Source organism: Callorhinus ursinus, unplaced genomic scaffold, assembly GCF_003265705.2.
Source record: "Callorhinus ursinus isolate GAN/ISIS: 27379988/994484 unplaced genomic scaffold, GSC_fseal_2.0 scaffold50, whole genome shotgun sequence".
In the NCBI taxonomy this organism is placed as follows: domain Eukaryota; kingdom Metazoa; phylum Chordata; class Mammalia; order Carnivora; family Otariidae; genus Callorhinus; species Callorhinus ursinus.
The window spans coordinates 4,735,942-4,748,379 of record NW_027397112.1 but is presented as its reverse complement, the minus strand read 5'-3'; the positions used below and the strand labels follow the sequence as shown (position 1 = coordinate 4,748,379).

The 12,438-nt window shown below is 39.0% G+C and overlaps 1 protein-coding gene across 8 annotated transcripts in view; it reads right to left on the bottom strand.

The window, feature by feature from the left end:
* Positions 1 to 9,781, bottom strand: part of LOC112837556 (ABC-type organic anion transporter ABCA8-like) — a 76,684-nt gene extending 66,903 nt beyond the window's left edge. For 3 of the 8 annotated variants that reach the window (XR_012375408.1, XM_073883203.1, XM_073883204.1), the window contains exons 1-5: positions 9,620 to 9,781; positions 8,879 to 9,010; positions 8,343 to 8,385; positions 4,082 to 4,183; positions 2,792 to 2,996 (exon numbers count right to left, since the gene is read on the bottom strand). Coding sequence is in view for 6 of the 8 variants with exons in the window: in XM_073883203.1 (XP_073739304.1) it covers positions 2,792 to 2,996; positions 4,082 to 4,183; positions 8,343 to 8,385; positions 8,879 to 9,010; positions 9,620 to 9,630 (493 nt within the window). In the remaining 2 variants the exon portion in view is untranslated. Of the gene's footprint in view, positions 1 to 2,791; positions 2,997 to 4,081; positions 4,184 to 8,299; positions 8,386 to 8,878; positions 9,011 to 9,619 lie in introns of those variants that run through there. The other 5 variants (XM_073883205.1, XM_025889908.2, XM_073883207.1 and 2 more) reach the window with 5 other exon arrangements.
* Positions 9,782 to 12,438: the final 2,657 nt, after the last annotated feature.

The window sequence follows — 12,438 nt, the reverse complement described above, 5'->3', positions numbered from 1 at the left end:
GATTGATTATATTGACATCACTAAAATAATCCCTCTTTTCAGCAGATACTGTGTTTAATGCCATACAGAGGTCTCACGAAGACTGAAAGAATGAGAAGGAATGCAAAGAAAGTCCTGGATTTGGGTGGGAGTGTTGAAGCTGCAAGTGGAGGAAAAAGGCAGCATGTATTTTGATAGAACTATTCTTTTTCTGGAATCTATTCCTTAAATCCATGTGATCTTGAGCAAGTCATGTAAGCTTTATCACTCAATTTCCATTATTTGTAAAATAAACAATAATATCTGTTATTAGTATATAATATTACTACAGAGTACATACAAATATAATACAGAATAATATTATCACAGAATAATATTCTATTACTACAGAATAAAGGCTCTATAAAATCTAGTGCATGGGAGCATTTAATGAATATTTATCATAATTGCAGTTATATCATTTATGAAACAAAGATAATAATGCATTCATTGTAAAGATAAACTTGATGTAAAGACCTTGCACACAGTAGTCATTTAATGAATATTTATTAACCCAGTTGCATGGGACCTTGAACCAGGGTGTTGTTGAGAGGCACAAATTTATGTGTTGTGAGCCCTGCACCCCACCAGGAGGACACCTGTGAACCAGAGGGTGAAGGCAAACACACCCTGGGATAGACAGGGAGACCAGACCTTAGGTGGACAGTGCAGATCAGACTGTGATCTTGAATCAGAAGTGAAGTCAGTGTTTGTAGGCAAGATGCACAGTGCAAACATGCCAATTCAGGTGGGAGTAAGGGGGTGGTGGTTGGTGAGGCATGATGGGGAAGCAAGTTTAGATGTAAACCATCCACCTGTCCTAGCAGTGTGCAATGAAGCATGGACAGGAAGGAAAAGTCCAACATAATTTGGAAACTGTGGCCATAGAGACTCCAAAGAGCAAGAGACTGAACACAGATTACAGAGAGGTGGACTTCTGGATACTGAATACAGTTAGGATCCAAGCACAAAATTAATGGTTACATAAGCTGTAGTAGAATCAGGGACATAGGTTAGCAAAGAGAAGAGACCTTAAATAGACTTCCAGTGACTGGGTGGAGCAAGATCTAAAAGTTCCCCTTACAGTAATACTCTTGGTGGGGAATTATGGTGTTTAAAATTGATATTGAGTACCTTCCAAGTCACTTTATTCATTCATTCATTCATTCATTCATTCACTCATTTATTGAGTGTGGGGAGAGGCAAAGAGAAAGGGAAAGAGACTCTCAAGCAGGCTCCATGCCTAGCACACAGCCCAGTGTGGGGCTTGAGCCCACGTCCCTGAGATCATGACCTGAGCCAAAACCAAGAGTCAGATGCTTAACCAACTGAGCCACCCAGTGCTCCCAAGTCACATTTTATGTTCTTTTTTTAATTGACATATAATTCATATGACATAAAATTCATCCTTTTGAACTGTACAATTTCATTATTTTTAGTATATTCACAAAGTTGTGAAAGCTCTAAACTGTTTTTAAATTATAACTCAACTCACATTTATGGGCCAATCACCATAGATTTCCCTTTGAGGTATGCATTTATATTTGCAAAGAAGAATTGTTTTTATTTGCCTGACATTCAGTCCCCCTTCTAGTAAACACTCTAAAATTCATTTGGGATACTGCCACTCTTCCACTCACATACTACGTGGTTTCAATATGGTTTGCAACATGACCTAGGAACCCAACCAATGGGCAGTGACATTACTGTTATTCTTCTATCCAGTGAGATTCATTCTTGGTGGACCAAGACCAACACTAATCCAAAGTAGACTATCATTCCAATGGGTCTAATTTCTGAAATTATTTTGAACTGTTGGGAAAGGTCTGTACACTTTTCACTGGAGTTGTTTTTGGTAGGTCATAAATCTGGAGCTTCTGCAGACTAAGTCTGCTTCTATTTGGGGAGAGCCAACCTGAGATGAGGCTAGCACACAATACTATAAACCTGACAACCGGAGACATATTTCTTCCTCTACTGATGACCCATCTCTATCCATACTCATTTCCTTAAACTTAGACAAAAGATACTCCCCTCTCAATGAGACAAGTTGAATTGGGATTCTCTCATTCTCAACTGAAGTATTCATGAAAAATATAGTACTGTTAATCTTATTTGAATATGGTGATAATGTGGCTCAGAGAAGTTGATGACTTGCAAAATCCACTGCAGACCCAGTAACAGAAGTACTTTTAGTCAAATGTTCTTTGACTCTAAGACTAGTTCTCTTGCCTCTGCACTAGGCTGTTTCTCTTCTGATTTCAGAAAATTATTCTAAAGGAAAGTGACTTTGACAGTCATAATGCTCTCCTTACTTTTCATTGATAAGTATCTTAACACTGAAGGGCGGAAACTTGAAACTCAGAATACTCATCAATAGAATCTTCAAATATAGTAAGACATTTTTTGGTAGTAAAAAGCTGGAGGGGGAACTCCCATAATCAAATTCAAGAGAAGACTCGTTTTTGTCTCTAATAATAAGCAAATACTAGAGTGACAGTCTCATTCTAGTAATAAGGCTTCCACAGCCAAATGTCAACAATTCCCTAAACACTGCTGCTTTTCAAAGTCTGCCAAACACTATATTCCATGCTTCCCCAAACCCTATGCAAGATCAAGATTTCTTTGCTGAGAGACTGTGCACTCAATTTCACATAATCTATAAATTTTGACAACACAGTTTATCAACTGAAATGCAAATTAAATGCATGTCTGCAGTCAAATGAACCAAAAATTGACATCCGGAATTCCTCTTGGTTACTAGAAAACTCACCTTTCATGAAGGAGGCTAAGGCTACTTTACTCATTATCTGTTGGGTCGAATTGGTGACAGGTGTGTATATAATAGAAAATGTAGAATCTTTAAATGAGTCTACCGGTCCCAGGTCCACAGCAGGCAGTGAAGAAAAATCATTAACTTTATGATTAGTAGGATATAGATACAAACAAAGTAGGAGGAGCAATGCGGTCAACCATTCCTACACAATCCAAGAGAAAGAATAAAGAAAATTATGATTTTGAATTAGTTATCCACAATGATTTGGTCATACAGTTTGTCTTGTGCATTTTTCTGCTTTCAATATACGCCACATTATAAACTGTTTAAAATAGGTACAGTACAAAATTCAGCAGTCTGAGTAATTCCAATGAGCTCTTAATAGGTATTCAAGTGTATTGATCCACAGCACCAGTCTAAAGCATGCACTGATCATGAAAGTATGAGAGGCAAGCTATTATAAATTATTACCAGCTGGTATGACCTACTCATGCTGTATCTGGTTCTACTGAGAGCCTAGTGTTACATGAGACAGTTCCAAGGCACTGCTTACTGAATAATAATATACTGGCTACATGCCAAGATCCTGGTATTGGAAACTCAGTACATTTCAGGCAACTGAGAAACACTGTCTTGTTAGTTACCATTATGGGTCACCTGCAAACTTCCAATAAGACATCACTTTATTTCCTAAATGGATGATGATAGAAAAAATTCACAATTAGACAGTAAAATTCTAATTTAGTTAAAAATGCTACTAATTTATATCTTTCTGATTTTCAGAAGATATTGAAGTTCAACGAGGATTTTTGTTATATGGTAAAATGATAGGAGCTAATGCTAATTTTCTTCTTAGTACTAATAACATTTCCAAGTTTTCTACTCTTTTGAAGAGAATGATTTATTTTTAAAAAGAGAAAGAAATTCAAAAGAGAATATACCAGTTACCTACTTCCGTGGGTTAATTAACCATACCTTCAAAATCTCAGTGTCTAAACCTGACTATCCATAAGTAAGAGCCCTAGCAAACATGTGACCACTGACTTTTAAAACATTTATTGGATTTTCTATTGCTGGCCAGCATCAGTGACTTTAGACCTCAACTTGGGATCTGTGTCAACTGAAAGGTCTGCAGACAGATTGCAGTTTGAGAAAGAGCTCTTTCTCTTGTAGAGAGGTTTTCTGGTTTGGTTTGGTTTTTGGAAGGGGAGATAAAGTATAGTTACTTCCCAGGAAATACACATTTCCATATTATAAATAAGAAGTGACAGAGATACTGAATGATACCATCAAGGACTCTCTTTTCATTCTCCATTTCTTCAGAAGGTTCTTGCATAATAATGCCCATGTCTGTTGACACACACTTATTTCTCTCTTAATCATTTTGCCCTGTTTAATAAGAAAGAAAAGGAGAAGATAACGTAAATGTGACGATCTTCATGAGAAGACATACCCTGCAAACAGAAAAAGAGCAGCCTGATAATTGCAGTGTTATAAATGAGTGCTTGGACTCTGTGAGTTCCAAAGTTAGCATGTTATGACTCCCCTGGCTTTCTTTTCTTTCCACTTCCAAACTCTTTACTCCCTTATTTTTTTGGTCATGCATTGTGTCAGTGACCAACGTATTGCCTCAGGTCTATGAAAATGGATCTCGGCCTTTTAAGTCGTTTTCTTTGCCAGCCGGCATAATGTAAAGCTTTGTCAGCAGAGAGGATCGAAGAGACATTGCAGGAAGAAGAGGCCTTCCTTTCTGGTGTCAGAGTGGTCCATTTTCCCCATTCCTGGAGACTGTATTTTTTTTTCCCCGCTGCTCAGACTAAATGATTTTCTCCAATGCAAAGTGCCTGGACGGTGAAAGTTTCACTGTGTGTTTTCAATAACTCTTGACTCAAGATCAGTAATGTATCTGGGAGCCCCAGACAGCTAGGGCCTTTCCCCCAGAGTTTTGTTTCCTTTGGATTCCCTATTGCAAAGTCAGTGCACTCCTTGTGCCCATGGCTTGACTTTCCGTGGGCTGCAACAACACCTATCTAAACACACCTTAGTTGACGCAACGTGACCCTTGCATGGAGTAAAAAGCAATGGCCATCTACCACCACGGGTGGGGTGGGAAACCTCCCTGCCCCCATTCCTAAGCAAAGGTGAGTTGTTGCTGAGGTTTGCTTGGCAACCCAGCATTGACACAAAGCAGAGACAGGCTATTAGCCAAAGAGGGGTGAAGCAGCTCTCACATATCTAAGACCTCCCAACAGATACAAGAACAGATTGTACAACAGGCCACAAAACATGTCTTAGCAAATTGAGATTATACTGAGTATCTTTTCTGACCATGAGGAGAGGAAACTAGAAATCAGAAACAAAAGAAAAGCTGGAAGGACATTGAATCCGTGATCAAAGACCTCCCAACAGAGAAAAGCCCAGGACCAGGACCAGATGGCTTCTCTGGTGAATTCTACCAAACATTTAAAAAAGAATGGGCACCTGGGTGGCTCAGTTGGTTAAGCGACTGCCTTCGGCTCAGGTCATGATCCTGGAGTCCCAGCATCGAGTCCCACATCGGGCTCCCTGCTCAGCAGGGAGTCTGCTTCTCCCTCTGACCCTCTTCCCTCTCGTGCTCTCAATCTCTCATTCTCTCTCTCTCAAATAAATAGATAAAATCTTAAAAAAAAAAAAAAAGAATGAAGGGCACCTGGGTGGCTCAGTCGGTTAAGCATCTGCCTTCAGCTCAGGTCATGATCCCAAAGTCCTGGGATTAAGTCCCGCCTTGGGCTCCCTGCTCAGTGGGGAGTCTGCTTCTCCCTCTCCCTCTCTCCCCTGCTTGTGCTCTTTCACTCTCAAATAAAATAAAATCTTTTTTAAAAATTAAAAAATAAAAAAGAATGAATGCCAGTCTTTCTCAAAGTTTTCCAAAAAATTGAAGGGGAGGGAATACTTTCAAATTCATTCTGTGAGGCCAGCATTACCCCGAGGCCAATGACAGATGAAGACACTAAAAGAAGAGAACATTACAGACCAACATCCCTGGGGAATTTAGATGCAAAAATTCTCAACAAAATATCAGCAAACTGAATGCAACCACACGTTAAAAGGATCACACACCATGATCAAGTGGGATTCACTCCTGGGATGCAAGGATGGTGCAACATATGTAAATCAATAAATGTTATACACCACGTGAGTAGAATGAGAGGTAAAAATCATATGATCATCTCAATAGATGCAGACAATACATTTCACAGAAGACAACATCCTTTCATGATAAAAACCCTCAACAAAGTAGGTATAGAAGGAATATATCTTAACGTAATAAAGCCTATATACAATAAGCCCATGGCTGACATCATACTCATGGGGGAAATGTTGACAGCTTTCCCTCTATGATCGGGAATAAGACAAAGACACCCATTTTTACCCCTCCTGTCCAACACAGAAGCCCCAGTTCCTCACTCTACTTCTGTCGACACCTTTTGTCTGGTAACTCTTTGAGTTCCTTCCTTAAAGGCAGAGTATAACTTTGACTGTAGAAAGGAGTGGGAGTGACTATGTGCCAGTTCTCAGCCTAGCCCTTCTGAGGCCTTGGGTGTATCTGCTTGCTGTTATGGCTCGATCATTGCTGTAAGAGAATACTGGGCTAGCCTCTGGGACCTGAAAAGCATATGAAACATAGCTGAGTCATCCCAGTCATGCCAGTATAGACTAGCCTACATCAGACTATGGCCAGCGAGACTCTGGGGATCCAAGCCTATCCAAGATCAGCAGAACCTCTTAGAAAATACCCAACGCATGCAGAGAAAGGGGAACCCTCCTATACTGTTGGTGGGAATGCAAGCTGGTGCAGCCACTCTGGGAAACAGTATGGAGGGTCCTCAAACAGTTGAAAATAGAGCTACCTTACGACCCAGCAATTGCACTGCTGGGTATTTACCTCAAAGATAGAAATGTAGTGATCCGAAGGGGTACATGCACCCCAATGTTTATAGCAGCAATGACCACAATAGCCAGACTATGGAAAGAGCCAAAATGTCCATCAACAGATGAATGGATAAAGAAGATGTGGTGTGTATATATATATATATATATATATATATATACACAATGGAATATTATGCAGCCATCAAAAAAACCCCCCAAATCTTGCCATTTGCAACAACACGGATGGAACTAGAGGGTATTATGCTAAGCGAAATAAGTCAATCAGAGAAAGACAAGTATCATATGATCTCACTGATATAAGGAATTCTTAATCTCAAGAAACAAACTGAGGGTTGTTGGAGTGGTGGGGGGTGGGAGGGATGGGGTGGCTGAGTGATGGACATTGGGGAGGGTATGTGCTATGGTGAGCGCTGTGAAGTGTGCAAGACTGTTGAATCACAGATCTGTACCTCTGAAGCAAATAATACATTATATGTTAAAAAAAAAAAAAGATAGTGGGAAGGGAAAAATGAAGAGGGGAAATTGGAGGGGGAGACGAACCATGAGAGACTATGGACTCTGAGAAACAAACTGAGGGTTTTAGAGGGGAGGGGGTTGGGGGATGGGTTAGCCTGGTGATGGGTATTAAGGAGGGCACGCACTGCATGGAGCACTGGGTATTATATGCAAACAATGAATCATGGAACACTACATCAAAAACTAATGATGTAATGTATGGTGACTAACATAACATAATAAAATTAAATTAAAAAAAAGATGAAAAAAACCCCCAAAAACTAAATCACCCCAGGCAGCCTAGCTATAAATGTTTATTGTTATGTGTTATTTGTTGCTTCTTTCTCTTTTGCTGTGCAATGTAAATGCAGCTATGGACCACAGATATATTACTTAGGATTCCCTATTTAGCTTCTACAATATTGTGTTTCTTTGATTTTAGTGGCTTTTTATTTTTGGTTTCTAATTTGATCATGCTGTGGTCAGAGGAAGTGCGACTCTGTAAGGTATTGCTTCCTTGAAAGTTCCTGAGACATCCTTGGTGGCACAGCATATATTAATATTTGGAGATATTCCATAGATGCTTGAAATAAACATATGTCAGCTTTTAGTTTGTTTTATAATTGTGTTCTTTGAATTTTCAGTATCCTTTCTAATGTTATGTTTACTAGATCAATTATTTCATGATATAATTTCTATTAAATTTTTCCAGGCTGATAATAGGTTTGCCAATTTCTTATTGTATCTCTGTTACTTTTTAGTGCATGCATTTAAAGACTAAGAGGTTAGGTGCATAAAACATTGCTTTACTGTTCATATTTTAAGGGTAGGTCGCTTCTACTTCTGATAATAGCACAGAGACATGAAGTTTCTTTAGCTTAATATTTGCCTAATGTAGCTTTATCTGTCTCTTTATTTTTAACCTTTTGCCAATTTTTTAAATGTGTGATTAATGTAAGAAAGATTCATAATTTATTTTTAGAAATCCAAGCTGATAGATGCTATATTTTTAAGAAGTGAATTTAGTCATGTATAAATTTTCATTTTGGATTATCTTTCACTGTGTTTTATTCTCACTTGAAGCCTGCTTTTCCTCTGCTTCTAGTTTTGTCCAGATTACCTTCAATTGAAATTTATCAAGGATCCCTCCGCATGTTTTCTTCCTGTCCCAAAGGTACAAAGATATTTATAAAAGATATTCCTTTGATGATTACTCTTAATTTGGGGTCTTTCCTGGAAAAATATCTTTCTTTTTCAAGTGGAAACTCCACATAATTTATTGTCCCCATCCTCTTACAAAGACTTTCTAGAAATTATCTCTCTGCTGAATTTCAAACGTGACATTCTGGTTATTATTATACAGAAATTTGTTCAATCTTTAAAAAATACACAAAGTGAATTTATTTTAGCCCTCTATAGTTAATTAAATTTGCCAATGGATTACCCAGGTTACTCTGGGGATGCTGTGATATATTTGAGCTTGTTCTTGCGATGGAGGGTAGAAACTCCACCTGAAAAGGCTTGGATAGGCTTTAGCCAGATTAAGAAACTTCCGCCTGGCTCCAGTCCCTTCGATTTTCCATCAGAAATTAGTATCGCCTACTTTATTTCCCCCCAACTCATGTATGTTCTGTAGTTTATCAAAAGGCTAACAACCTGAATTCCTTACTCTGCATGCAGTAGACAGTTTCAAGTTGTGAGGACTCTGATTTTTTTCCTCTTATACGTTTGTTAAAGTCAGAGCAAAATGCTAATAAAAAAAATGCTAACACTTGAGGAGCTTGAAATCTGTTTGGGGAAATAAAGTGCATTTGAAATAATATTGTGATAAGGAAATGCGGCATATTTCAATTCTGATTCAGTACATCCTGTACATGGGGTAAAAGATCCTGGAAAGCATCTTACATTTCCCAAATTCGCAGAGCCCCAGAGTGAGAGCCAGAGACAAAACAAATATTTCTGTAAATGCTTCTGGTAAACGGTCTCAGAGTCATAGAACAGTTTATCCAAAATGCCCTAACATTATTGGGCAATAAAAATAAATATCTATCACTCTGAAAAAAACTCAGGTTTGCAAACCAATTCTCAAGATATTTAATTCTTCCTAAATTTTTAAAGCACATTTCGGCTTATTTCCAAGCTCAGTTCCTGGTTAAAAATCATTTAACAATTGCATAATGTTTAATAAAACACTGTATTTTAACTCAGTGCTCTCATTTACATAATATTAAACACTGAGTGTTCGAAAAACATTAAGATAGCCCATTAGTTTTCAAAACGATTTTCCCACAGAGGGTCAGCATTCAATTCCTAAAGGCTTATTTCTAATTTTGTGAGAGGGAAAAAACAAAACCTCCAAACACAAATCACAACACGGAAAAAATACAGCGAACTTACTTTTGAGACATTTGAGGCCAGGACTCTGGAGAAGCACAGTTTATCCACTGATCTCCTTATTTAGAAGAAAACAATGCACATTTTCCCCTGGTTTCTATCACATCTCTAGAATCTGCTTTAACTGACTTTTGTGAAAAGTTCCTGCAAGGGCCGGCTTCAGAGAAGTTGCAGCCTGGGCTCCGGCTTCAGAGAAGTTGCAGCCTGGGCTCTGTGGGCCCTGCCAAACATTGCATTCACGTGATCCCTCTTGGACCGTTGGGCTTCTCATTGACATTAGGCCAAATCCTGCAGAACGCAGTGGAATTTACGCTTGGTGGCCTGGCCATATCATAAGGAGCAATCTTATCAGGGAGATCCAGTATTCCTAAGCTTTTGTCTCTTCTGTCCCACGTAATAGGACAGATCACCATTGAAAGCAGTGCCTTTGAAGAGAAAGTAAACAGTTGAATCAGAGAAAATCTCCTCTCTACACAGGGCTCTCCAGTGCCTGATTGACATCATCACTTGGATAATCAGGGTTTTCATTACTGTTTCTCATTTTTACTCAGCTCAGAATATTTCTAATCTCCCTCATGACTTAGTCTTTGACCCGTGAATTATTGAAACACAGCCAATTTCCAAGTGTCTGGAGATGCTCCTGTTATATTTTGGTTATTGGTTTCTAGTTTAATTGTATGATGGTCAAAAAATTTATTTTGTATGTCACATTTGTTAGGACTTGTTTTATGATCCAGGATATGATCTTTCTTGGTGAATATTCCAGATGCACTTGAGGAGAAGTGCATTTTGCTGTTGAGGGCGTGGAGTATTACATAGATATCCATTAGATCTAGTTGGTTGATGGTTCTGTTCAGTTTTTCTATATTTTTGCTGGTTTTCTGTTTACTAGGTCTGCTGATTACTGAGAGAGGAGTGCTGAAGATGTTAACAAAAATTATGGATTTTTCTGTTTTCCTTTCAGATCTCGCTAGTCTTGTCCAATCCCCTTTGACACTGTGGTGTTAGGTACATACATAGTTAGAACTGGTATGTCTTCTCGGTGAATTGGCCTTTTTATCATTATGTAATAATGCCCATCTCTATTCCTGGTGACTTTCTATGCTCTAAAGTCTACTTTGTCTGATTTTATTTTTTTTTAAAGATTTTATTTATTTATTTGACAGAGAGAGACACAGCGAGAGAGGGAACACAAGCAGGGGGAGTGGGAGAGGGAGAAACAGGCTTCCCGCTAAGCGGGGAGCCCAATGTGGGGCTCGATCCCAGGACCCTGGGATCATGACCTGAGCTGAAGGCAGACACTTAACCAACTGAGCCACCCAGACGCCCCTACTTTGTCTGATTTTAATATAGCCATTCCCACTTCCTTTTGATTGGTTCCCATGGTATATTTCTTCCATCTTTTTATTTTCAACTATCTATATAATTCTATATGAAATGAGCTTCTTTTAGACAGCCTACAGTGACGTCATTTTTGTTCATTTGTTTGTTTAAATCCAATCTGATAACACATGCCTTTTAATTGGTATGTGTAGACCGGTTACATTTAACTACTGATATTTCAGGATTCAGGTCCGCCATGTTGTTATGTGTTTTCTCTGGTTTTCATTCTTCTGTTTCTCATTTCCTACCTAATTTTGTCTTATCTGAAAAATTTAAGTATTCCAATTTTATCCACTGTGATGTTAAACCATATATATTTGTGTAGTTATTTTAGCGGTTGCTCTAGGGATTACAAGAGACACACTTAACTTTACAAGTCTACTTAGAAGTAATATTTTACCACTTTAAGTAGAATGTAGAAGCCTTACCGCCATATAGGGGCAGAACAGGTAGGCAGCCAATGCGATGCTGCTTAATAGCTACAACCAGAACGAGTAAGAATGGAGAGTAAGAGGCAGTCCCCATCACTCCAAAAAAAAGTTATTATTCCTTGTGTAGTTCCCAGTCCTGAGCTAATTTTCAGATCCAGAATCTTCTGTCTGAAGAAGTATCCAGAAGGAAGGATCCCAAAACATCTTGGCAAGTATATACTCTGATGATTTCCCCTAGTCCTTACTCAAAGTGACCTACAGCCATTTACTTGGATGACTGTGCACCGGAGGGAGAAAAAAAAAGTCCTCAGACATTTCTAGAGCTATTGGGCATAGGGCCTAAATGGACACTGATATTTAGAAAACCAAAATGTCACTATGGCCTCATTGTTAGAATGGGCACATGAAGTCAAGGTAATAAATGGAGTTATGGTCAAAGCCCAGCTTTATGTGGTCCCACTGGGTCTATGAACACACCCAGTGGCCATTTCTCTAACACCAGGCATAACATTAGAATTAATATACTTGGGTATGCCTGGATGGCTCAGTCAGTTAAGTGTCTGCCTTCGGCTCATGTCATGATCCCTAGGTCCTGGGATCGAGTCCCACATCAGGCTCCCTCAGCAGGGAGCCTGCTTTTCCTTCTCCCTTCTGCCAGTCCCACAGCTTGTGCATGCTCTCTCTCTCTCTCTGATAAATAAATAAATGAAATCTTTAAAAAAAAAAGGAATTAATTATACTTGGTATTGGGAATAACCCCCATGTTGGGTCCTGAGCCTGTTGGGTAAGAAGTCTCACATAATGGGGAAGGGAGAGCGGACACTTTTGACAATTCCTTCAACCCACCCCCAGCCAAGACACTGAATCAAGAACAACACCACAACTTGAGAGGGAAAGTAGAGACCATTAATGACATACAGGACACAAAGGAAGTGTATATACCACATCTTCATTTAATTTGCCAGTCTTATCCTTCCAGAAACCAGATGGATCCTGAAGAACAACCAG